General features: G+C 44.7%; 2 protein-coding genes across 4 annotated transcripts; both read right to left on the bottom strand.

Moving 5' to 3' along the window:
* Nucleotides 1-904: 904 nt before the first annotated feature.
* LOC116359272 (fatty acid-binding protein, adipocyte-like) lies at nt 905-11,120 on the bottom strand. Of its 3 annotated transcripts, none has more exons than XM_031811934.1 (4): nt 10,966-11,120; nt 10,696-10,868; nt 10,463-10,564; nt 905-1,098 (listed from the first exon to the last, which is right to left on the bottom strand). In XM_031811934.1, exons 1-4 carry the CDS (start codon nt 11,036-11,038, stop codon nt 1,045-1,047), a joined length of 402 nt encoding a protein of 133 aa, XP_031667794.1. In that variant the 5' UTR covers nt 11,039-11,120; the 3' UTR covers nt 905-1,044. The 3 variants fall into 3 exon arrangements, 2 of the variants coding, with proteins under 2 accessions (XP_031667794.1, XP_031667793.1); XM_031811933.1 differs by lacking the exon at nt 905-1,098 and adding an exon at nt 8,279-8,478; XR_004206634.1 differs by lacking the exons at nt 10,463-10,564; nt 10,696-10,868; nt 10,966-11,120 and adding exons at nt 2,460-2,765; nt 2,865-2,969.
* A 3,070-nt stretch (nt 11,121-14,190) lies between these two features.
* On the bottom strand, nt 14,191-16,496 carry LOC109882594 (hairy/enhancer-of-split related with YRPW motif protein 1-like). Its single transcript, XM_020474693.2, has 5 exons — nt 16,284-16,496; nt 15,982-16,057; nt 15,777-15,860; nt 15,542-15,623; nt 14,191-15,326 (listed from the first exon to the last, which is right to left on the bottom strand). Exons 1-5 carry the CDS (start codon nt 16,370-16,372, stop codon nt 14,698-14,700), a joined length of 960 nt encoding a protein of 319 aa, XP_020330282.2. The 5' UTR covers nt 16,373-16,496; the 3' UTR covers nt 14,191-14,697.
* Between the last annotated feature and the right edge of the window lie 10,143 nt (nt 16,497-26,639).

Genomic DNA, 26,639 nt, shown 5'->3' with positions numbered 1-26,639 from the left:
GCCAAACGGGGGGGGGGGGGGGGGAACTACTATGTAGAATGTAAGCCGATTATATTTTTTATTGTAGACAACTTGGCATCTGTACTTGTAGTATGAGAATGTTTAATTTTGGCACCCAGCCTGGGTAAGCTTGTGAATTATTTCCCACCCATGAATGGATTTAGGATTCAGCAAGTGTCCTGTAACTTTATTTGCATTTAGGAATTTTGACAAGGGCCCTTAAGGCTTGTGAAAATGAGTGCACTATAAACCTAACAGGGTGGCATTTGGAACACTTGAGTAGGACCTTTCCTAGAGACACATTGAACAAACGGCAACGCTGCAGTCAACAGCACCACTGGGCAGACCACTGGTCCCAGTAGTCATATTCAGAAGCACCTGAAAAGTTCACAGCATAGAACAGTCCTAAATGGGCAAAGAAATTCAGGTTTTAAAGTTCAGTAATAGCTAGTTAGCAGCAGCAAACTAATATGAAGGTATCCAGGGTTTAGTTACCATGCCACTGCTCAGACAATACTTCATATTCCTCAGTGGTTTAGGAGTGGTGATAGCCCAGTGTCACAATAAAGAATCATTCCCCCCCCCACTAGTCAGTCTAGCATTTTTTGCATCGTATTGTAGACAAATGGTCCGTTTCGGACATTTCTACTTGGTCACCAGTTCTCAAAATAGGTAGTGTGAAATCAATGTATTTTGCTGTGAACACTGTAGCGTGCTCAAAGTAAACTAACATTCATTTATTGGAGAAAAATTGACACTGAAATGTTGAATGTTAACGCCACCTACAACCGAAGTACTCAGGATAGACCAGAGATTTGCCCGTTTGTAATCCACATGGATTAAGTTTGCTGAATAGGCCTTAGCCTCCAAACTGGCCTACATATTGCAATGAAGGAAATACCACTTTTCACAAAGCAGAACTGACTTTATTGAAAGCTTCATGGGATTAGAGTACCAATGGAGTCAGTGAATTTAACATGGTAGGTATTGAACAGATAACATGTTTGATTTGCTGGTGGGGGTCTTCAATTCAGCAAACTGGAATCACACCTCTTTCTCATAGGTCCTCAGCGCCACCACATCATCCATTACACATTTCTGGAAAAGAGAGCAGTACACGCTCGAGTTCATGCAATAACACGTGTCAGAACCTAGAACTCAAAATGTAATGACACATTCAGTGATGAACAAACCACCAAATCAGCCTGAGTGTGTCAGTCGTTGTAGTTCCACTTTAAACTGCAGTCTGAATGAGCCAAACCACGTTACCTTCCTTTAAACTGAAGGGCATTATGACGGAAGCCAAATGTGACAGGGTAGGAGTTAAAACGTCAAATATAAAAAGGGAACTGACAATGTTGACCAATGAACAGAGCGTAGTTAACAGGTTTAATATGACATAAACCCTGGATGACTGACCGGGGGCACCATTGATACCACTGTGCAGCCACCGTAATATTCAATCATAAAATCCATGATTGAATCTATAACAGACACTTTCACATAATGTGAGCTAAATAAAATGCATTATAAATTACTTTAAGGAAACTGATGTTACTGTACCCACTACAACCCTCACCCCCCCAAAAAACATGCATTCCATTCATTCCTTTGGAGGACTGGTCCTACTGGATAGTGCCTATGGCGGACAGGTGGCAGCAAAGCCTCGCAATGGCAATGCCAACACATGCAGCAGCAATCCCAGGTTTATGTAAATCATTGGGTTTATTAGCACTCGATTAGCAATGAATCATTTAGTTTAAAATAATTAAGTAGCGTGTTGCACATGACTGCAAATGCTTATCAAGCCACGCTTCCCAGCCAAAACTATAAAGGACATTTTGAACCGGTCTGCGCGTAAAAACGCGTGCCATCCTTGCTGGTACCCCGGGAGAACGCAATTTACAAGATAACGTGTATTGCATAATGATGATCACATGCAACATTGAACAATATTGCAATATCAAGCATGGACATTGCAAAATAGGCTTATGAAAAACACATATTTTATGTCAAACCAAGCACAGAAGGGAATAGCAAGCAAGGACTACCTGACATGATGACTCCTTGCTGTCCCCAGTCCACCTGGCCATGCTGCTGCTCCAGTTTCAACTTCCACCTGACTGTGCTGCTGCTCCAGTTACAACTGTTCTGCCTTATTATTATTCGACCATGCTGGTCATTTATGAACATTTGAACATCTTGGCCATGTTCTGTTATAATCTCCACCCGGCACAGCCAGAAGAGGACTGGCCACCCCACATAGCCTGGTTCCTCTAGGTTTCTTCCTAGGTATTGGCCTTTCTAGGGAGTTTTTCCTAGCCACCGTGCTTCTACACCTGCATTGCTTGCTGTTTGGGGTTTTAGGCTGAGTTTCTGTACAGCACTTTGAGATATCAGCTGATGTACGAAGGGCTATATAAATAAATTTGATTTGATTTGAAGACATTAAACCTTACCGCAATCAATTTTCCATCTTGCAACTCCCGCTCGAGCGTGGTAGTCTTGCCGTCCCAAGTTTGTTTCTGCAATTTATTGGAAGCCACACTACTGTAACAACCGGCATGTCTATAGTGTGGCTCCTGCACCCACCTTGGTTTTCCTGTCATCTGCAGTCATCTCGTCGAATTCTTCATTCAATTTAAACTTGGCCTCTGTGGTTTTGAAAGTGCTCTGGGATTTCATTGATATTACACCGTCGTCGATGCTGAACAGCAAATTGGGCTTCGCCATATTCCCCATCTGCCGAGTAGCAAACCCGACACCTGTGAAACAAACGGATATTTATCTAATCAACTTTAGTAAGGTTCTAGATGTCTTTCATTTAAAAAAAAACTGCTTTATTTAGTAAGGTAAGACTTCACCTATTGCCTTCATATATTCATCAAAATTCTCGCTGGAAGTCATCTTCCAAGTTCCAACGAATGCCTCGACCATGTTGTAAATTTGAGCTAATCAACACCACAAACCACGTTAACGCACACTGCTTCGACTCTGCAATAATTACATATGGGCCCCGTTGACATATTTGAAGCCTCATCTAGCACGTGCTTACCCATGCAAGCCAATCAAGTGCTATATCTGGTGCTTCCATGGCAACAGAGAGGATGAGGGGCGGGGAATTATTTTCGGGCAGGGACTCAGCCTGCACTGTTTTGACATGGGTCTTCAACCTTTTCTTACCCAGGGACACCCTGCCAGGCAAACCGGAGACCAAGGAACCCGAATCACATGTTGGCAAAAATATATTTAAAAACAGATGTGAATGATCATGTCAAGGAGAAGTAATCAACATTTTCAAATGAATAGATTTGGTAGATAGTTTTGACCTCAACACATGATAGCCTAATTGGAAGAGAACGTGTAAAACCCTAACATAGCCAATTAGTTAGAAAGGTAACTCAAAAACATGTTCACTAAGAGCAGCTGTTTAGCTGATAAAACAGAGATTAAAGACAACAAGGATGTGTTGGCAAAAATGGATGTAAAGTCAAGAAAGCCTATCAGCAGCCAGCGGCCCTTGAAGCAATGGTAGCCTATTTGAGGGTGATTTTTGAAAGGGTGATTTGCTCAATAATAGGAATTGGAGAAAAAAAACATACACATTTATAAAATAATATATTCTCCTCTTTTCTACTGTGGGTATATAATACACATTTAGTTTATTCCATTATTGCTAGCGATATTCATAAAAACATTTAAATAAATTAAAATATTTTTCACTTTTTTATTTATTTTAATATATACACTACTGTTCAAAGGTTTGGGGGTCACATAGAAATGTCCTTGTTTGTGAATAAAACAAACACATTTTTTGCACATTTAAATAACATCAAATTGATCAGAAATACAGTGTAGACATTGTTAACGTTGTAAATGACTATTGTAGCTGGAAACTGCAGTATTTTTATGGAATATCTACATAGGCGTACAGAGGCCCATTATCAGCAACCACCACTCCTGTGTTCCAATGGCACGTTGTGTTAGCTAATTCAAGTCTATCATTTGAAAAGGCTAATTGATCATTAGAAAACCCTTTAGCAATTATGTTAGCACAGCTGAAAACTGTTGTTATGATTAAAGAAGCAATAAAACTAGGCATTCTTTAGACTAGGTGAGTGTCTGGACCATCATCATTTGAGTGTCTGGAGCATCATCAAAATGGCCAGAAACAAAGACCTTTCTTCTGAAATGATATTCTTGTTCTGAGAAATGAAGGCTATTCCATGTGAGAAATTGCCAAGAAACTGAAGATCTCGTACAACGCTGTGTACTACTCCCTTCACAGAACAGCGCAGACTGGCTCTAACCAGAATAGAAAGAGTGAGAGGCCCCGGTGCACAACTGAGCAAGAGGACAAGTACATTAGAGTGTCTAGTTTGAGAAACAGACACCTCACAAGTCTTCAACTGTCAGCTTCATTAAATAGTACCCGCAAAACACCAGTCTCAACGTCAACAGTGAAGAGGCGACTCCGGGATGCTGGCCTTCTATGCAGAGTTGCAAAGAAAAAGCCATATCTAAGACAATAAAAGATGAAGATGGGCAAAGAACACAGACACTGGACAGAGAAGCCCCACGGTGGAGGTGTCATAATACCCATTAAACTTAGAGGTCAAACAGGGAAATGGTTCCAAACATTTTTCCACCATTCATTTTTCCCATAGGGGATTTTAGAAACACTTCAAATAAGGGCTGTGTATCGTGTAGACTTCCCCTGGTGTGACGTTTTGATAACCATTTCAATCTCTCTCGGACAAGGTGACTTTTATCAATATATTCTGCTCTATTTGCTCTCAGATTCTAAAATGCTAATTAGCATTAAACTAGACATCAAATCAAACTTTATTTGTCACATGCACCGAATACAACAAGTGTAGACTTTACCGGGAAATGCTTCTAAAATCCTCTGTGGAAAATTAATGGTGGGGAAATTATTGAAACCATTTCCTTGATTGACCGCTAGTTTTAATGGGTATTATGTTCTATTCCATTTTGTTCTGTTCTATTCTCTTCTGTTCTCTTCTATTCTATTCTATTCTGTCCTGTTCTATTCTATTGTAAAGCAGTGAGGTCCATTGAGCCAGCAGATGGAGCCAGTGAACACCATATTGAACAACCTTCCACGTCCACATCCAACAAAAGTTTGTCTGACTCAGTAACAGATTGTAAAGAACAGGGGAGGGAAGAGAAATCTTGAGGGACCTGCATAGTTACTGTTAACATGATGGTCCTTTATGTACGCTGAACAGTTCATGACTCCAGGTCCAATAAAATACATTTCAAAATAGCTTTAAGTTGTGATTGTATGTTCATAAATGGTAGAATATGGCTCTTCTTTCATTTCCTGAAAAGTTTCAGTTTTAGAGATTTTACGCTTTTTCTTTCCGCTGGGACGCTTTAAACCTTTACACTAATGATGTGGCTGCAGCAAGTCTCCAACACTAGTATTCTACTGTCACCCAATGGTCTCTAGTGGATACATTGCATACTACTACAGCAGGAACTTAAAGGGCACATCGAGTGACTGTGTCCCAAATGGCACCCTATACCCTACTGTACACTACTTTTGACCAGAACCCCATGAGCCCTAGTCAAAAGTGATCTACTGTTGTCTACAGGCTTCAGTATGTGTCATCCAGCTGCCATCTATACCTCAATCTTGGCTACACACCCAGCCAGCCGTGACACAGTTGAAACCGATAAATGATTTGAGTTTATTTGAAGTGATGTGGGAAGTGGACAACATAATCTAAACCCCACAACAGTTCATAGGTTAAACACATGAATCCTGAGCATTGATTAAAAAAACAGCATCTTCTTACAAACTCAGTTTATTGGTACAAAAATATTACAAAACTACATTTTTTCAAAGTTGCTTTCTATATAAAGCATGTTCGACAATCCCATATAGACATAACTAATGTATTAGCAGATCCAGTTCATGTTTAACTCTATTTGTGATACATTGCAGGTGTATTTGTTCTCTTTCAAAGCTGCAGGAGTTCTATTTTTACAATATTATATTTGACCTACAAATACCCCAAAATCCTTCTTAGTGCACTCTGATAATAAACCAAATGAAATCAGTTTTGTGGTCATGAAACAATAGTCAGTCCTTTCCTACCTTGGAGGCCATACCTGGGCTCACAACATTTAACAATTATTCATGATAAAAACATATAGGATAGAACACTGTTATCCATGTTCCTTTCTACAGCAATACTGACCAACCTCATCCCCCTCATTGGCAGAGGGGGAAAAACAGATGAGACAGCCAGGTACTCCTGCTGGGTTTGTGGAGTGTTGGAGGGAGGCAGGTTGGCGGGAGGCGTGTTGGCGGGAGGCGTGTTGGCGGGAGGCAGGTTGGCGGGAGGCGGGGATCTAAGTTGTTGCCTTCCGGTCCTGATGATCACAAGAGTTCAGAAGGCCCCGATCTCAGTCCCCCAGGGCCTGTAAGGCTGATTTCTCAGGGCTGTGGAGGAGCCTGCTGAATTGAGGGCTGTCGGGGACACTAGGGGAAAAGTAGTGAAGGAGAAGGCAGACAGGGAGGAGAGGAGGGGTGGTGGTTGGGAGAGCTTGGAGGCTGAGACTGACAGGGCCAGGCCCAGGGGTAGATTGTCATTAGGGGGGCACCCTGAGTGCCTCTGAGGGGGCCGTCACGCTGAGTCTGGAGGTCACTGAGGTATCAGTTGAACATGGAGGAGGAGGAGGAGGGTGGGCTGCTGGTACTGTGGGGGGCTAGTGTCCGTCCCTGGGGGAGTGGTAAGAGGGGGTGTGGTAGGTGGGCGGAGGGTGTCCAAAGCAGAGCCCCAGGCTAGTTGTCCAGGGTGTCCAGTCAATCCAGTGTGGATGTCTCTGAGAGGCATAGTTGTTGAGGTGAGAGACCAGGTGTACGCGGAGTGGGTCGACACTGTTCCAGCCCTCCACGATGCTTAGGTAGCGGGCCGTCTCTAACACACTCCATGAAGCCTAGGCTGCGGTAGTCCTTGGCCAGGGCGTGGGCTTTTAAATACCCTTCCAGGAGAGGGAGGCAGAGGGTCAGGAACAGGAACTACAGGAGTATACAGAGCACTAGACAACTAGAGGAACAAAAGGACATGGAGACACTTGGTTCTAATTCTGTGGTGGAGCTTGGAGGATATTCCTAGTTCGACAAATATGCAGAAGTTTTTCTAGTAGTTCCCCTATCACTACATATTTTGTACAGGCTGTCATCATAAATCACATCTTTGTATTGTTTTGGTATTGGCTCACCTTGTCCGCTGGCAGCATGTATCATCTTCAAATGATCTACAGTAATCTGCAAAATTTCAGCTTTTTCCAATTTTGACGATCCCTGTGACAAAAGGCAAACATTCGATTAGACTGTTACTTGTAAAATAAGTCCTAACCAAAGATGTAGAAAAGGCGGAAGTTGACAGATACTATGAATCTAATGTCTGTATGGTATATATATATATACACACACACACAATTGTACTGTAGCCTACCTGCTTCTCAAACGCACAAGTCTTGAGATCAGGCTGTTGTTGATTCGGTCACATCGCCGTTTTTCAATAATCTGTGGCTGAGAGAGAGGTAGGATTTTGGGGTCTCTGACAGCATATCAAGGCGATGGTGAACCTCAATGGCAATATTTGGTGCATAATTATGCAAGAGTAATGGAATACTCAATCCTCTGCATCGTTTTCTGGCTTTAGTTAGAGTTGTTTTCGGGGGTGACATCAAGTCATGTTCTGAAATAATCAAAGTAGCACCTTTCCTAGAGACACTTGGAACAAACAGCACCACTGGGCAGACCACTGGTCCCAGTAGTCATATTCAGAAGCACCTGAATGCTGCTGAAAATTTCAGAATAGATCAGTCCTAAATAGGCAAAGAAATTCTGGTTTTAAAGTTGTGTAATAGCTAGTTAGCAGCAGGACGCTAATATGAAGGCATCCAGGGTTTAGTTAACCCACTAGTCAGTCATGGCAGTTTTTTCATATTAGACAAATGGTCAGTTGGACATTTCTACTTGGTCACCAGTTCTCAAAATAGGTAGTGTGAAATCAATGTATTTTGCCGTGAACTCAGTGTAGAGTGCTCAAAGTAAGCAAACATCCATTTTTCTCCAATAAATTGACACTGAAATGTCTTGAATGTTAGCACCACCTACAACTGAAGTACTCAGGATAGACCAGAGATTTGCCCGTTTGTATCCACATGGATTAAGTTAGCTGAATAGGCCTTAGCCAACAAACTGGCCTACATATTGCAATGAAGGAAATACCACTTTTCACAAAGCAGAACTGACTTTATTGAAAGCTTCATGGGATTAGAGTACCAATGGAGTCAGTAAATTTAACATGGTAGGTATTGAACAGATAACATGCATGTTTTTGATTTGCTGGTGGGGGTCTTCAATTCAGCAGGCTGGAATCACACCTCTTTCTCATAGGTCCTCAGTGCCACCACATCATCCATTACACATTTCTAGAAAAGAGAGCAGTACACGCTTTAGGTCATGCAATGACAACAAGTGTCAGAACTGAGAACTCAAAATGTAATGATACATTCAGTGATGAAAACCACCAAATACCTGTTGGAATCTATATTAATTTATTCTATAACAGGCACTTTACATTATGTGAGCTAAATAATGCATTATAAATTACTTTAAGGAAACTGATGTTACTCTACCCACTACAACCCCATCACCCCCCCCAAAAAACATGCATTCCATTCATTCCTATGGAGGACTGGTCCTACTGGATAGTGCATATGGCGGACAGGTGGCAGTAAAGCCTCGCAATGGCAATGCCAACACATGCAGCAGCAATCCCAGGTTTATTTTTTATTTATTTATTTTATTTTACCTTTATTTAACCAGGTAGGCAAGTTGAGAACAAGTTCTCATTTACAATTGCGACCTGGCCAAGATAAAGCAAAGCAGTTCGACAGATAAAACGACACAGAGTTACACATGGAGTAAAAACAAACATACAGTCAATAATGCAGTATAAACAAGTCTATATACAATGTGAGCAAATGAGGTGAGAAGGGAGGTAAAGGCAAAAAAAGGCCATGATGGCAAAGTAAATACAATATAGCAAGTAAAATACTGGAATGGTAGTTTTGCAATGGAAGAATGTGCAAAGTAGAAATAAAAAAATAATGGGGTGCAAAGGAGCAAAATAAATAAATAAATAAAAATTAAATACAGTTGGGAAAGAGGTAGTTGTTTGGGCTCAATTTTAGGTGGGCTATGTACAGGTGCAGTAATCTGTGAGCTGCTCTGACAGTTGGTGCTTAAAGCTAGTGAGGGAGATAAGTGTTTCCAGTTTCAGAGATTTTTGTAGTTCGTTCCAGTCATTGGCAGCAGAGAACTGGAAGGAGAGGCGGCCAAAGAAAGAATTGGTCTTGGGGGTGACTAGAGAGATATACCTGCTGGAGCGTGTGCTACAGGTGGGAGATGCTATGGTGACCAGCGAGCTGAGATAAGGGGGGACTTTACCTAGCAGGGTCTTGTAGATGACATGGAGCCAGTGGGTTTGGCGACGAGTATGAAGCGAGGGCCAGCCAACGAGAGCGTACAGGTCGCAATGGTGGGTAGTATATGGGGCTTTGGTGATAAAACGGATTGCACTGTGATAGACTGCATCCAATTTGTTGAGTAGGGTATTGGAGGCTATTTTGTAAATGACATCGCCAAAGTCGAGGATTGGTAGGATGGTCAGTTTTACAAGGGTATGTTTGGCAGCATGAGTGAAGGATGCTTTGTTGCGAAATAGGAAGCCAATTCTAGATTTAACTTTGGATTGGAGATGTTTGATATGGGTCTGGAAGGAGAGTTTACAGTCTAACCAGACACCTAAGTATTTGTAGTTGTCCACGTATTCTAAGTCAGAGCCGTCCAGAGTAGTGATGTTGGACAGGCGGGTAGGTGCAGGTAGCGATCGGTTGAAGAGCATGCATTTAGTTTTACTTGTATTTAAGAGCAATTGGAGGCCACGGAAGGAGAGTTGTATGGCATTGAAGCTTGCCTGGAGGGTTGTTAACACAGTGTCCAAAGAAGGGCCGGAAGTATACAGAATGGTGTCGTCTGCGTAGAGGTGGATCAGGGACTCACCAGCAGCATGTATGTAAATCATTGGGTTTATTAGCAATGAATCAATTAGTTTAAAATAATTAAGTAGTGTTGCACATGACTGCAAGTGCTTATCAAGCCACGCTTCCCAGCAAAAACTAGAAAGGACATTTTGAACACGTTCGCGCGTAAAAACGCGTGCCATCCTTGCTGGTACCCCGGGAGAACGCAATTTACAACATAACGTGTACTGCATAATGATGATCACATGCAACATTGAACAATATTGCAATATCAAGCATGGACATTGCAAAATAGGCTTATGAAAAACGCATATTTTATGTCAAACCAAGCACAGAAGGGAATAGCAAGCAAGACATTAAACCTTACCGCAATCAATTTTCCATCTTGCAACTCGCGCTCGAGCGTGGTAGTCTTGCCGTCCCACGTTTGTTTCTGTACCAGTTTTCCGTTCTCAAAGGTCATCAGAGTCTTGAAATAGAGTGTTGTCAGGAGAGCACAACTCACTAAATTTTAAAGTAAAATTACATTTAAGAAAAAATAAATTGGAAGCCACACTACTGTAACAACCGGCATGTCTATAGTGTGGCTCCTGCACCCACCTTGGTTTTCCTGTCATCTGCAGTCATCTCGTCGAATTCTTCATTCAATTTAAACTTGGCCTCTGTGGTTTTGAAAGTGCTCTGGGATTTCATTGATATTACACCGTCGTCGATGCTGAACAGCAAATTGGGCTTCGCCATATTCCCCATCTGCCGAGTAGCAAAACCCGCACCTGTGAAACAAACGGATATTTATCTAATCAACTTTAGTAAGGTTCTAGATGTCTTTCATAAAAAAAAACTGCTTTATTTAATAAGATAAGACTTCACCGATTGCCTTCATATATTCATCAAAATTCTCGCTGGAAGTCATCTTCCAAGTTCCAACGAATGCCTCGACCATGTTGTAAATTTGAGCTAATCAACACCACAAACCACGTTAACGCACACTGCTTCGACTCTGCAATAATTACATATGGGCTTGTTGTCATATTTGAAGCCTCATCTAGCACGTGCTTACCCATGCAAGCCAATCAAGTGCTATATCTGGTGCTTCCATGGCAACAGAGAGGATGAGGGGCGGGGACTCAGACTGCACTGTTTTGACATGGGTCTTCAACATTTTCTTACCCAGGGACACCCTGCCAGGCAAACCGGAGACCAAGGAACCCGAATCACATAATATTCTGTATCTTGTCTTATCATCTGGTGAATGATAATGTCAAGGAGAAGTAATCAACATTTTCAAATCAATAGATTTGGTTGATAGTTTTGACCTCAACACATGATAGCCTAATTGGAAGAGAACGTGTAAACCCTAACATAGCCAATTAGCTAGAAAGGTAACTCAAAAACATTTTCACTAAGAGCAGCTGTTTAGCTGGTAAAACAGAGATTAAAGACAACAAGGATGTGTTGGCAAAAATGGATGTAAAGTCAAGAAAGCCTATCAGCAGCCAGCGGCCCTTGAAGCAATGGGAGCCTATTTGAGGGTGATTTTTGAAAGGGTGATTTGCTCAATAATAGGAATTGGAGGAAAAAAACATACACATTTATAAAATAATATATTCTCCTCTTTTCTACTGTGGGTATATAATACACATTTTGTTTATTCCATTATTGCTAGCGATATTCATAAAAACATTTAAATAAATTCAAATATTTTTCACTTTTTTATTTATTTTAATATATACACTACTGTTCAAAAGTTTGGGGTCACATAGAAATGTCCTTGTTTGTGAAAAAAAAAACATTTTTTGCACATTTAAATAACATAAAATGTATCAGAAATACAGTGTAGACATTGTTAACGTTGTAAATGACTATTGTAGCTGGAAACTGCAGAATTTTTATGGAATATCTACATAGGCATACAGAGGCCCATTATCAGCAACCATCACTCCTGTGTTCCAATGGCACGTTGTGTTAGCTAATTCAAGTCTATCATTTGAAAAGGCTAATTGATCATTTGAAAACCCTTTAGCAATTATGTTAGCACAGCTGAAAACTGTTGTTATGATTAAAGAAGCAATAAAACTGGCATTCTTTAGACTAGTTGAGTGTCTGGACCATCATCATTTGAGTGTCTGGAGCATCATCAAAATGGCCAGAAACAAAGACCTTTCTTCTGAAATTCTATTCTTGTTCTGAGAAATGAAGGCTATTCCATGCGAGAAATTGCCAAGATACTGAAGATCTCGTACAACGCTGGGTACTACTCCTTTCACAGAACAGTGCAAACTGGCTCTAACCAGAATAGAAAGAGTGGGAGGCCCCGGTGCACAACTGAGCAAGAGGACAAGTACATTAGCGTGTCTAGTTTGAGAAACATACACCTCACAAGTCTTCAACTGGCAGCTTCATTAAATAGTACCCGGAAAACACCAGTCTCAACATCAACAGTGAAGAGGCGACTCCGGGATGCTGGCCTTCTAGGCAGAGTTGCAAAGAAAAAGCCATATCTAAGACAATAAAAGATGAAGATGGGCAAAGACCACAGATACTGGACAGAGAAGCCCCACGGTGGAGGTGTCATAATACCCATTAAACTTAGAGGTCAAACAGGGAAATGGTTCCAAACATTTTTCCACCATTCATTTTTCCCATAGGGGATATTAGTCTCCATCACTAGTTTTCTACTGCTATCCAATGGTCTCTAGTGGATACATTGCATACTACTACAGCAGGAACGTAAAGGGCACATTGAGTGATTGAGTCCCAAATGGCACCCTATTCCCTACTGTACACTACTTTTGACCAGAACCCCATGAGCCCTAGTCAAAAGTGATCTACTGTTGTCTACAGGCTTCAGTATGTGTCATCCAGCTGCCATCTATACCTCAATCTTGGCCACACAATAGTCTCCTGCCCAGACCAGACCATATTAGTGGGGTCAGACCAGACCATATTAGTGGGGTCAGACCAGACTATATTAGTGAGGTCAGATCAGGCCAGTCCATATGAGTGGGGTCAAGGGGCATCGATGATTTCCTCAAGGATTTCCTTTTAATCACTTCCTGGGTATTCATGGAGGCAACAATGGCACTAAAACTAAGTTTTGGAGACTGTGTCTCGACCAACCCTAATCTCGTCAACCCAGAAACACAATCTTGCGTCTGTCCACAAGAGATTACAACCAGCCAGCTAGTCAGTCAGTCAGATTCTCTGCTATATTACTGCTAGCTACCACTTTGCTCATATATAAAACATATAGTACAGACAGATGTAGGATCTTAATTTGAGCCAGTTTGTTACAATAGGAAAATAATCCTGCAGCAACAGAAAATGTGAAATATGTGGATTATAATTAATGGACATTTTTGTAGGGGTTGATACCTTTTTCTGCAGGGCAAATCAAGTCTGAAATTTCAATGTCGGAATTACACTTTAGAAGTCTTTATAAAACTCAAATACACTACAAGTTTGAATTTCCTGCTGTGTAGGACAATTCTCAGCAACAGAAGAGTGATCAAATGAAGAGCCAACATCTGTATGCAACTCCTTCATTCACCAAAAACCAAGAAAAAGGGCAGTTTGTCACGACTCCCGTCGAAGTTGGCTCCCCCGCCTGGTCGGGTGGTGCTCGGAGGTCTTCGTCACCGGCCTACTAGCCGCCAACGATCCCTTTTTATGTTCGGTTAGTTTTGTCTCATTCGTTACACCTGTTCCTATTTTATGTGTGCTTGATTGTCTTTCCTATTTAGCGTATGGAACCCGCCCCTTTATTGTGCGGGGTTATTTTGATGTTCACGTTGTTTTCGTCGGTGTTGTTCGTGCTCTGGACCTTGTTACCCGTTGGTTTGGGTTGGTCAGTGTTTGCTCCCTGCGTGTTGGGCATTTCATTTTGGTGCCGTATTAAAGTGCACTTTTCCCCTGAACCTCGCTGCTCTCTGCGCCTGATTCCTCGCTACACACCCAGCCAGCCGTGACACAGTTGAAACTGATAAATGAGTTTATTTGAAGTGATGTGGGAAGTGGACAACATAATCTAAACCCCACAACAGTTCATAGGTTAAACACATGAATCCTGAGCATTGATTAAAAAAAACACGCATCTTCTTACAAACTCAGTTTATTGGTACAAAAATATTACAAAACTACATTTTTTCAAAGTTGCTTTCTATATAAAGCATGTTCGACAATCCCATATAGACATAACTAATGTATTAGCAGATCCAGTTCATGTTTAACTCTATTTGTGATACATTGCAGGTGTATTTGTTCTCTTTCAAAGCTGCAGGAGTTCTATTTTTACAATATTATATTTGACCTACAAATACCCCAAAATCCTTCTTAGTGCACTCTGATAATAAACCAAATGAAATCAGTTTTGTGGTCATGAAACAATAGTCAGTCCTTTCCTACCTTGGAGGCCATACCTGGGCTCACAACAACATTTAACAATTATTCATGATAAAAGGCGGGTTGGGGGGAGGCGGGTTGGGGGGAGGCGGGTTGGGGGGAGGCGGGTTGGGGGGAGGCAGGTTGGGGGAGGCAGATTGGGGGGAGGCAGGTTGGCGGGGATCTAAGTTGTTGCCTTCCGGTTCTGATGATCACAAGAGTTCAGAAGGCCCCGATCTCAGTCCCCCAGGGCCTGTAAGGCTGATTTCTCAGGGCTGTGGAGGAGCCTGATGAATTGAGGGCTGCCGGGGACACTAGGGGAAAAGTAGTGAAGGACAAGGCAGACAGGGAGGAGAGTGGTTGGGAGAGCTTGGAGGCTGAGACTGACAGGGCCAGCCCCAGGGGTAGATTGTCATTGGGGGGCACCCTGAGTGCCTTGGAGGGGGCCGTCACGCTGAGTCTGGAGGTCACTGAGGTATCAGTAGAACAGGGGGATGACATGGAGGAGGAGGTGGAGGAGGAGGAGGAGATGGAGCAGGAGGAGGGTGGGCTGCTGGTACTGTGGTGGGCTAGTGTCCGTCCCTGGGGAAGTGGTAAGAGGGGGTGTGGCAGGTGGGCGGAGGGTGTCCTCAAAGCGGAGCCCCAGGCTAGTTGTCCAGGGTGTCCAGTCAATCCAGTGTGGATGTCTCTCTGAGAGGCGTAGTTGTTGAGGTGAGAGACCAGGCGTACGCGGAGTAGGTCGACACTGTTCCAGCCCTCCATGATGCTTAGGTAGCGGGCCGTCTCTGACAGACACTCCCTGAAGCCCAGGCTGCGGTAGTCCTTGGCCAGGGCGTGGGCTTCAAAATACCCTACCAGGAGAGGGAGGCAGAGGGTCAGGAACTACACAGGAGTATACAGAGCACTACAGGAACTAAAGGACATGGAGACTTGGTCTAATTCTGTGGTGGAGCTTGGAGGATATGGCTAGTTCCCTACAAATATGCATTAGTTTCCCTATCACTACATATTTTTTACAGGCTGTCATCATAAATCACATCTTTGTATTGTTTTGGTATTGGCTCACCTTGTCCGTTGGCAGCATGTATCATCTTCAAATGATCTACAGTAATCTGCAAAATTTCCGCTTTTTCCAATTTTGACGATCCCTGTGACAAAAGGCAAACATTCGATTAGATTGTGTTACTTGTAAAATAACAGTCCTAACCAAAGATGTAGAAAAGGCGGAAGTTGACTACTGAGATGAATATACTCTGAATCCAATAGGTCTGTATGGTATATACAATTGTACTGTAGCCTACCTGCTTCTCAAACGCACTTGGTACAAGTCTTCTGAGATCAGTCAGGCTGTTGTTGATTCGGTCACGTCGCCGTTTCTCAATAATCTGTGGATGAGAGCGAGGTATAATTAGATTTTTGCGTCTCCGACAGCATATCAAGGTGATGGTGAACCTTAATAATGGCAATATATGGTGTATAATTATGCAAGAGAAATGTAATTCTCACTCCTCTGCGTCGTTTTCTGGCTTGAGTTGGAGTGGTTTTCGGGGGTGACATCAAGTCATGCGAAGAGTCAAGGTTTCTGAAATAATCAAAGTAATTTTCATTCAGTTTCAATAACATATTGGTGACGATAGGCTTCTGTCACGCATAGCCTGTTTTTCAAGAGAGACACACGGTGTAGAGATGCGTGACTTAGATTAGCCTACCACAAAGAAATACACATTAGGCTTATATCAGAATGACAAATAAATTGATTTTCTCATTTAAAATATTTCCTATTCTTCATTACTGAATTTTCAACATACACATTTTCGTCACCACTGTCCTTCTCCACTTCTATATTGTCATCAAGTTCGCTATCAGATGAACAGCTGTAATTGTGATTTCGTCTCATTTTGCTCCAGAATCCCAAGTAGCAATATTCAGTATAGATTGTCCGTCCCTCAGTGTGATCTCCGCAAATCCTGTGAAAGCGACGTGTCCGCGCAACTGTTTAAAGTCAAGCCTTGTTCTCAGGGTATTCTTTTCAGACCATGTAGCTTAAAATGAAAGGGGCGGGGAATAGGCGGGCTTTAAAAGTACTAAGCCTATTAAAATCAAGCTGACGTTTGAGTGATATGTTTTGTTGTTTTCGCTCAATGATGGCGGGGCCTCTCTGAATAGCAGTATGGGCGACACAAATATAATCCGTAGACTCCAAATGTAGGTCTACCATTAGTTAAAGATGCACTAGGCAGAAATTGCTCAGCAAATTCTAAGTTTGCCTAATTTCATTTTACGCAAAAAAAACAAATGTTGTATTCTAATAGTTTGCCTAATTTCTGTTTACGCAAACACCGAAATGTTTTATTTTATTTCATACATTTTTTGTACCCTTATTTTACAATGTACATTTACTGAGAACAGGTTCTCATTTACAGCAATGACCTGGAAAATAGTTACAGGGAGAGGAGGGAGGGATGAGTGAGCCAATTGGAAACTTAAGAACGGGAGGCATAGCAATAGCGCACATAGAACTGATCTAACACTTCTTAGACTTGCTTTCAACAAAAATTACATATCTATAACTCCATTTTCTATGTGAATATGGTCGAGTAACCAAAAAAGATACATAATTGCAGTTTTAAGATAACCCACAAAATATGTTTTCAATCACCATTCAATAAATACTTTTAACCTCCTCAAGGATTTGTCCCAAATAGCACGCTATTCTCCATAAAATGCACTACTTTTGACCAGATCCCTATAGGGTTGCCACTTGAGGCTCAAACCAAGACTCCCAGGCAGCCAGCCTGTCAGTCGGTCCTCAGCCCCCCTGTTGAGCTCCGAGTCAGGGGCCACAGGGACCATTAGCCCAAGAGCCCTCACCCTCTTCACTGGTGTGTAACAGGACTCATGGGCCATTAGGCAGAGTGTGTTGTTCATTGTATGCTGTCAGCTGTGTGGGTCAACAGCAGCATTGATCGGACTGGAGGCCTCAGTGGCTCTGGTTGCTTCAGTGGCCAAGCACTTCTAGGAAGTTCCCTGTTCTGAAGAGCAACCAGGTGAATTGACTGGCTCAAGGAGCCTGAATGGCACCCCTCACCTAGGAAACATTCAGCCAGTAATTGGAGAAAGAAAAGCATGACACTGACAGATCTTTACCATGGGCAAAACTAGATGTTTCTCCAGAGTTGAGTCAACAGTTGTCTGTCTCTGTTCTGTTCCCAGCAGCACCTTGGAGCAGGTCTCTGCCCTGTCTGTCTCTGTTCTGTTCCCAGCAGCACCTTAGAGCAGGTCTCTGCCCTGTCTGTCTCTGTTCTGTTCCCAGCAGCACCTTGGAGCAGGTCTCTGCCCTGTCTGTCTCTGTTCTGTTCCCAGCAGCACCTTAGAGCAGGTCTCTGCCCTGCCCGTCTCTGTTCTGTACCCAGCAGCACCTTGGAGGAGAGCACCTGTTTCCCTGGCCTGCCCATCAGCTCAGTTGTTAACTTGTTGGCACTTGGAGTTGATTCCAAGGAGCAGCTGCACACACAAACACACACACACACACACACACACACACACACACACACACACACACACACACACACACACACACACACACACACACACACACACACACACACACACACACACACGCACGCACGCACGCACACACACACACACACACACACACACACACACACACACACACACACACACACACACACACACACACACACACACACACACACACACACACACACACACACACACACACACACCCATCAAGTCCTGACCAACTGCAGCAAATACTTACATTTCCACACTGGCCAAATTATAGAGCTTGACATGTGTGTGTAATGCAGTGGTGTAAAACAGTCATATCCCTTCCTGCGCCCCTGTACATTCTCCCTGCTGTACAGTCTCCCTGCTGGACAGTCTCCCTGCTGTGCAGTCTCCCTGCTGGACAGTCTCCCTGCTGTACAGTCCCCCTGCTGTACAGTCCCCCTGCTGTACAGTCCCCCTGCTGGACAGTCTCCCTGCTGTACAGTCTCCCTGCTGGACAGTCTCCCTGCTGTACAGTCTCCCTGCTGGACAGTCTCCCTGCTGTACAGTCCCCCTGCTGTACAGTCCCCCTGCTGGACAGTCTCCCTGCTGTACAGTCTCCCTGCTGGACAGTCTCCCTGCTGTACAGTCTCCCTGCTGGACAGTCTCCCTGCTGTACAGTCCCCCTGCTGTACAGTCCCCCTGCTGTACAGTCTCCCTGCTGTACAGTCCCCCTGCTTGACAGTCTCCCTGCTGGACAGTCTCCCTGCTGTACAGTCCCCCTGCTGGACAGTCTCCCTGCTGTACAGTCCCCCTGCTGTACAGTCCCCCTGCTGTACAGTCCCCCTGCTGGACAGTCTCCCTGCTGTACAGTCTACCTACTGTACAGTCTCCCTGCTGGACAGTCTCCCTGCTGTACAGTCCCCCTGCTGTACAGTCCCCCTTCTGGACAGTCTCCCTGCTGTACAGTCCCCCTTCTGGACAGTCTCCCTGCTGTACAGTCTCCCTGTTAGACAGTCTCCCTGCTGGACAGTCTCCCTGCTGTACAGTCTCCCTGCTGGACAGTCTCCCTGCTGGGCAGTCTCCCTGCTGTACAGTCCCCCTGCTGGACAGTCTCCCTGCTGTACAGTCTCCCTGCTTGCCAGTCTCCCTGCTGGACAGTCTCCCTGCTGTACAGTCTCCCTGCTGGACAGTCTCCCTGCTGTACAGTCTCTCTGCTGTACAGTCTCCCTGCTGTACAGTCTCTCTGCTGTACAGTCTCCCTGCTGGACAGTCTCCCTGCTGTACAGTCCCCCTGCTGGACAGTCTCCCTGCTGGACAGTCCCCCTGCTGTACAGTCCCCCTGCTGGACAGTCTCCCTGCTGTACAGTCTACCTACTGTACAGTCTCCCTGCTGGACAGTCTCCCTGCTGTACAGTCCCCCTGCTGTACAGTCCCCCTTCTGGACAGTCTCCCTGCTGTACAGTCTCCCTGCTAGACAGTCTCCCTGCTGGACAGTCTCCCTGCTGTACAGTCCCCCTGTTGGACAGTCTCCCTGCTGTACAGTCTCCCTGCTGGACAGTCTCCCTGCTGGGCAGTCTCCCTGCTGTACAGTCTCCCTGCTGTACAGTCTCCCTGCTTGCCAGTCTCCCTGCTGGACAGTCTCCCTGCTGTACAGTCTCCCTGCTGGACAGTCTCCCTGCTGTACAGTCTCTCTGCTGTACAGCCTCCCTGCTGTACAGTCTCTCTGCTGGACAGTCTCCCTGCTGTACAGGCTCTCTGCTGTACAGCCTCCCTGCTGTACAGTCTCTCTGCTGTACAGCCTCCCTGGACAGCCTCCCTGGACAGTATCCCTGGACAGCCTCCCTGGACAGCCTCCCTGGACAGTATCCCTGGACAGCCTCCCTGAACAGCCTCCCTGGACAGCCTCCCTAGACAGCCTCCCCTAGACAGCCTCCCCTGGACAGCCTCCCTGGACAGCCTCCCTGGACAGCCTCCCTGGACAGCCTCCCCTGGACAGCCTCCACTGGACAGCCTCCCTGGACAGCCTCCGCTGGACAATCTCCCTGGACAGCCTCCCCTGGGCAGCCTCCCCTGGACAGCCTCCCTGGACAGCCTCCCTGGACTGCCTCCCTGGACTGCCTCCCTGGACAGCCTCCCTAGACAGCCTCCCCTGGACAGCCTCCCTGGACAGTATCCCTGGACAGCCTCCCTGGACAGCCTCCCTGGACAGCCTCCCCGGACAGCCTTCCTGGACAGTATCCCTGGACAGCCTCCCTGGACAGCCTCCCTGGACAGCCTCCCTGAACAGTCTCCCTGGACAGTCTCCCTCTGCAGCTTCCCCTGGACAGCCTCCCTGGTCAGCCTCCCTAGACAGCCTCCCCTGGACAGCCTCCCTGGACAGCCTCCCTGGACAGCCTCCCTGGACAGTATCCCTGGACAGCCTCCCTGGACAGCCTCCCTGGACAGTATCCCTGGACAGCCTCCCTGGACAGCTTCCCTGGACAGCCTCCCTGGACAGCCTCCCCTGGACAGCCTCCCTGGACAGTCTCCCTAGACGGCGTAACCTGGACGGCCTCCCCTGGACAGCCTCCCTGGACAGCCTCCCTGGACAGCCTCCCTGTGTTATTCTCTCTGTATTCCAGAATGCTTAGGGAGTTCTGACAGGCCTTTGGCAGGACAGTCCACTGACCTAACAACTCAGCCAGATCAACGACAACCACTTGCTTTACCTTGACCCCAGACAGAAGCCGAACATGGCCCCTCTGTGACTTTCCCCTGAGCTTCAGTGGATTTAGGAGGCGTCGCTCCAACTCTGTTTATGGAGCGGCTAGCCCTAATCAGGCTCTACGGTGGTGCTGCTACATCTACACTAGGTATGCGTAACAAATGGCACCCTATTCCATATATAGTGCACTACTTTTGCACTACCCTGGTCAAAAGTAGTGCACTATATACACTTTAGGGTGCCATTTGGGATACTCAGCCAAGATTGGTGATCAGATGGTTTCCATTAGCCAGACACAAACCGTTCTCCTCACACTGACTACTGTCAAGGCCTTCTGTATTAGTACTGAATTATTTGTGTTCTTTACACACAATTATGTTACTTTCCCCAGCAAACCAATTATGTTACTTTCCCCAGCAAATCAATTATGTTACTTTCCCCAGCAAACCAATTTTGTTGCTTTCCCCAGCAATCCAATTATGTTACTTTCCCCAGCAAACCAATTATGTTACTTTCCCCAGCAAACCATTTATGTTACTTTCCCCAGCAAACCAATTATGTTACTTTCCCCAGCAAACCAATTTTGTTGCTTTCCCCAGCAATCCAATTATGTTACTTTCCCCAGCAAACCAATTATGTTACTTTCCCCAGCAAATCAATTATGTTGCTTTCCCCCCCAGCAAACCAATTATGTTACTTTCCCCAGCAAACCAATTATGTTACTTTCCCCAGCAAACCAATTTTGTTGCTTTCCCCAGCAAACCAATTTCAACCCTCATATCTCTTCTGGATGTTTGGATGTTTGCCCTCATGGCATTGGAACAAAAGGGTCTTCTGATTTGCAATAATTTGCCCTTAGTTCGTTTGCTTCGTCTTTATTTTACATGATTGTAATATTATGACCTTACTGTAAAGAAATATAAATATGGCACCAGAACTATTAATAATGAACTAATCCAAGAATCCCATGGACCATGAGCCTCATACTGGTTCTCAAGGCAGACTCAGGAAGTTAAAAGCTATCAGAAAGCATTTGTTAGAGACACGGCGTGTGCCCAGCTGCCTTCCTCAGTCTTCCCTCAGGTTTCCCTTAGTGACTGTTTGTGTGTGTGTTTGTGTGTGTGTCTCAGTGAGTGTGTGTGTTCAGGAGGTGCTGATTCCCACAGCCCTGAGCTAATTCTGTGGTAATTCAATCTCCGTGTGAGCGGGTCCCGGCGAGCGTTATCCCACCCGTCTACAGACCCTCTCTAGCTGGCTGGATGTGACACACACACACACACACACACACACACACACACACACACACACACACACACACACACACACACACACACACATACACACATACACACACACACACACACACACACACACACACACACACACACACACACACACACACACACACACACACACACACACACACACACACACACACAGCAGGTAAGTCTCACAGGAACCTCCCAGGGTTGATTTACTGTGTCGACTGTGGGGTCTGTCGGCAGCAACGGCACTCACAGGCCTCCTGCGTCCTGTGTGCACACCACCAAGACATCTTATATCTGTCATGCAACAACTGCAAGAGAATAAGGGAGTGTGTGCGTGTGTGGGGGGGGGGGGGGGGTGCGGGTGTGCGTGTGTGTGTGTGCGTGTGTGCGTGTATGTGGTTGTGCGTGTATGTGTGTGTGTGTGTGTGTGTGTGTGTGTGTGTGTGTGTGTGTGTGTGTGTGTGTGTGTGTGTGTGTGTGTGTGTGTGTGTGTGTGTGTGTGTGTGTGTGTGTGTGTGAGTGAGTGAGTGTTGACTGACTGCATGGTAAGGATTCATTTCTTGATCATCATTCTTAACCATTAGTAAATCAATAATTCAAAGTTCTCATTTAATGTAATAATTAGAATCCTAAATAGACAAAGGCATTTAAAAAGAGAGAGTAAATAAATGCCTCACAATATACCACATAGTGACTTCAGAGACTTAGGTGTGTCCCAAATAACACCCTATTTCCTATGTAGTGCACTACTTTTGATGAGGTCTCTGGACAAAGTAGTGCACTATATAGGGAATAGGGTGTTATTTGGGACAGCACTTTAGACATGCATCTCAGCGCTACCCATGGTGCTCCTAACCTGCCTGTGTCCCCCCAGACACCCTCAGTACAACAATGTTATCGTATGGGCCACAGCTTCCTGTCTCCCTCCCACTGGTTCCAGTCTACACCCAGTCAGTCAGTCAGTCTACACCCAGTCAGTCAGTCAGCCAGTCAGTCAGTCAGTCTGTACCCAGTCAGTCAGTCAGTCTGTACCCAGGCAGTCAGTCAGTCTGTACCCAGGCAGGCAGTCAGTCAGTCAGTCAGTCTGTACCCAGTCAGGCAGTCAGTCAGTCAGTCAGTCTACACCCAGTCAGTCAGTCAGTCTACACTCAGGCAGGCAGTCAGTCAGTCTGCATTCAGTCAGGTAGTCAGGTAGTCATTCAGTCTGTACCCAGTCAGGCAGTCAGTCAGTCATTCAGTCAGTCTGCACTCAGTCAGGTAGTCAGTACCCAGTCAGTCAAACAGTCAGTCAGTCAGTCAGTCAGTCTGTACCCAGTCAGTCAGTCAGTCTGCACTCAGTCAGGTAGTCAGCACCCAGTCAGTCAAGCAGTCAGTCAGTCAGTCAGGCAGGTACCCTGATCCACCAGGGATCTATAATAAAGTGTGTGTCGGTCGGTCGACAGGCGGCCGGTCGACCAGTCAGTCAGTTTCTATACCGGGACCAGACCAGACCCATTCCCACCAGCCATCAGACCAAAATACACCTTCCTTCTCGCTGTTCACCTTCCTACCTTTGTTGGCATCCATTAATTCTAGTCTGTGTTTGTATTTTGACAGATAAGGCCTTGTAAAAGCATCCATTAATTTTAGTCTGTGTTTGTATTTTGACAGGTGAAACCTTGTAAAGTCATCCATTCATTTTAGTGTGCGGTGGTTTCTGAACAGGTGAAACCTTGTAAAGTCATCCATTCATTTTAGTGTGCGGTGGTTTCTGGACAGGTGAAACCTTGTAAAGTCATCCATTCATTTTAGTGTGCGGTGGTTTCTGGACAGGTGAAACCTTGTAAAGTCATCCATTCATTTTAGTGTGCGGTGGTTTCTGGACAGGTGAAACCTTGTAAAGTCATCCATTCATTTTAGTGTGCGGTGGTTTCTGGACAGGTGAAACCTTGTAAAGTCATCCATTCATTTTAGTGTGCGGTGGTTTCTGGACAGGTGAAACCTTGTAAAGTCATCCATTCATTTTAGTGTGCGGTGGTTTCTGGACAGGTGAAACCTTGTAAAGTCATCCATTCATTTTAGTGTGCGGTGGTTTCTGGACAGGTGAAACCTTGTAAAGGAGGATGTGTTCACTTCCCTGTTCCTCTGTTTAGTCAAAGGTTTGTTTTGATTTGAAGAGAGCTCCTCAGGTTACACACCAGTGACATCACATGGACTCGTCCTAAATGGCATCCTAGTCCCTAAACCCTACATATAGTGCACTACGTTGGACCAGGGCTCACAGGGCATGTAGTGAATAGGGTGCTTTTAACTTAAACACTAACCTTCTCTTGAATTCTAGAATCTTCAATCTTCTAACCATTAACCCAAAATAAAAAATATATATTTTAAACACTAAGTATTGGCAAACACTCCAATCCCCATCACAATATGTATGTTTACTAGACTTGATGCATTCTTCCAAACCTACTGCCATATCTCCCCTGTAACAGAGTACATGTCACACCATAAGCAGGCACACTATAATCCAATACACCTACTACCAGCATCCAGCCTTAAGCAATGACACAATGGTTGGAAGGCAGGCAAGGCAGCCCTAAAGACTGGTTCCCAAACCAGCACAACAGGAGACAGCACGTGAAGTCCTCACCAGGGAAGTGAGGACCAAAGAGAAAGCAGCTTTTGAGGCCACACATTGTCCCCCGACCTACATTCCGGAAAAACAATGTTTGCATATCAATGGGAAAGTGGCAAAAACAAAACCTGGAGTGAAACGTAACTCTGGCTGGCTAAGATCATGAAATAAGAGGCTGGACCTGCTGCTATATAGAGAGAGAGAGACTGGACCTGCTAATATATATATAGAGAGACTGGACCTGCTACTATATATATAGAGAGACTGGACCCGCTGCTATATAGAGAGAGACTGGACCTGCTGCTATATAGAGAGAGACTGGACCTGCTGCTATATAGAGAGAGACTGGACCTGCTACTATATAGAGAGAGACTGGACCTGTTACTATATATATAGAGAGACTGGACCTGCTACTATATATAGAGAGACTGGACCTGCTACTATATATAGAGAGACTGGACCTGCTACTATATATAGAGAGAGACTGGACCTGCTACTATATATAGAGAGAGACTGGACCTGCTACTATATAGAGAGAGACTGGACCTGCTACTATATATAGAGAGAGACTGGACCTGCTGCTATATAGAGAGAGACTGGACCTGCTGCTATATAGAGAGAGACTGGACCTGCTACTATATAGAGAGAGACTGGACCTGTTACTATATATATAGAGAGACTGGACCTGCTACTATATATAGAGAGACTGGACCTGCTACTATATATAGAGAGACTGGACCTGCTACTATATATAGAGAGAGACTGGACCTGCTACTATATATAGAGAGAGACTGGACCTGCTACTATATATAGAGAGACTGGACCTGCTACTATATATAGAGAGACTGGACCTGCTACTATATATAGAGAGACTGGACCTGCTACTATATATAGAGAGACTGGACCTGCTACTATATATATAGAGAGACTGGACCTGCTACTATATATATAGAGAGACTGGACCTGCTACTATATATAGAGAGAGACTGGACCTGCTACTATATATATAGAGAGACTGGACCTGCTACTATATATAGAGAGACTGGACCTGCTACTATATAGAGAGAGACTGGACCTGCTACTATATAGAGAGAGACTGGACCTGCTACTATATATAGAGAGAGACTGGACCTGCTACTATATAGAGAGAGACTGGACCTGCTACTATATAGAGAGAGACTGGACCTGCTACTATATATATAGAGAGACTGGACCTGCTACTATATATATAGAGAGACTGGACCCGCTGCTATATAGAGAGAGACTGGACCTGCTACTATATAGAGAGAGACTGGACCTGTTACTATATGTAGAGAGAGACTGGGCCTGCTACTATATAGAGAGAGACTGGACCTGCTGCTATATAGAGAGAGACTGGACCTGCTACTATATATAGAGAGAGAGACTGGACCTGCTAATATATATATAGAGAGACTGGACCTGCTAATATATATATAGAGAGAGACTGGACCTGCTACTATATATATAGAGAGACTGGACCTGCTACTATATATATAGAGAGACTGGACCCGCTGCTATATAGAGAGAGACTGGACCTGCTACTATATATAGAGAGACTGGACCTGCTACTATATAGAGAGAGACTGGACCTGCTACTATATAGAGAGAGACTGGACCTGCTACTATATATAGAGAGACTGGACCTGCTACTATATAGAGAGAGACTGGACCTGCTACTATATAGAGAGAGACTGGACCTGCTACTATATAGAGAGAGACTGGACCTGCTACTATATAGAGAGAGACTGGACCTGCTACTATATATAGAGAGACTGGACCTGCTACTATATAGAGAGAGACTGGACCTGCTACTATATATAGAGAGAGACTGGACCTGTTACTATATATAGAGAGACTGGACCTGCTACTATATATAGAGAGACTGGACCTGCTACTATATAGAGAGAGACTGGACCTGCTACTATATAGAGAGAGACTGGACCTGCTACTATATATAGAGAGACTGGACCTGCTACTATATAGAGAGAGACTGGACCTGCTACTATATAGAGAGAGACTGGACCTGCTACTATATATAGAGAGA

The sequence above is a fragment of the Oncorhynchus kisutch genome, unplaced genomic scaffold (genome assembly GCF_002021735.2).
Source record: "Oncorhynchus kisutch isolate 150728-3 unplaced genomic scaffold, Okis_V2 Okis02a-Okis13b_hom, whole genome shotgun sequence".
NCBI lineage: Eukaryota > Metazoa > Chordata > Actinopteri > Salmoniformes > Salmonidae > Oncorhynchus > Oncorhynchus kisutch.
This window is presented reverse-complemented; position numbering and strand designations above follow the sequence as displayed.

Coding starts and splice junctions, on each gene's coding strand:
- LOC116359272 (XM_031811934.1), bottom strand. CDS start 11,038: ATGGTCGAGGCATTCGTTGGAACTTGGAAGATGACTTCCAGCGAGAAT. Junction 10,869..10,965: donor TGAATATATGAAGGCAATCG/GTGAAGTCTTAT, acceptor TTTGTTTCACAG/GTGCGGGTTTTGCTACTCGG. Junction 10,565..10,695: donor CAGATGACAGGAAAACCAAG/GTGGGTGCAGGA, acceptor CTCTATTTCAAG/ACTCTGATGACCTTTGAGAA.
- LOC109882594 (XM_020474693.2), bottom strand. CDS start 16,372: ATGAGACGAAATCACAATTACAGCTGTTCATCTGATAGCGAACTTGAT. Junction 16,058..16,283: donor GACAGTGGTGACGAAAATGT/GTATGTTGAAAA, acceptor TGATTATTTCAG/AAACCTTGACTCTTCGCATG. Junction 15,624..15,776: donor CAAGTGCGTTTGAGAAGCAG/GTAGGCTACAGT, acceptor CTTTTGTCACAG/GGATCGTCAAAATTGGAAAA.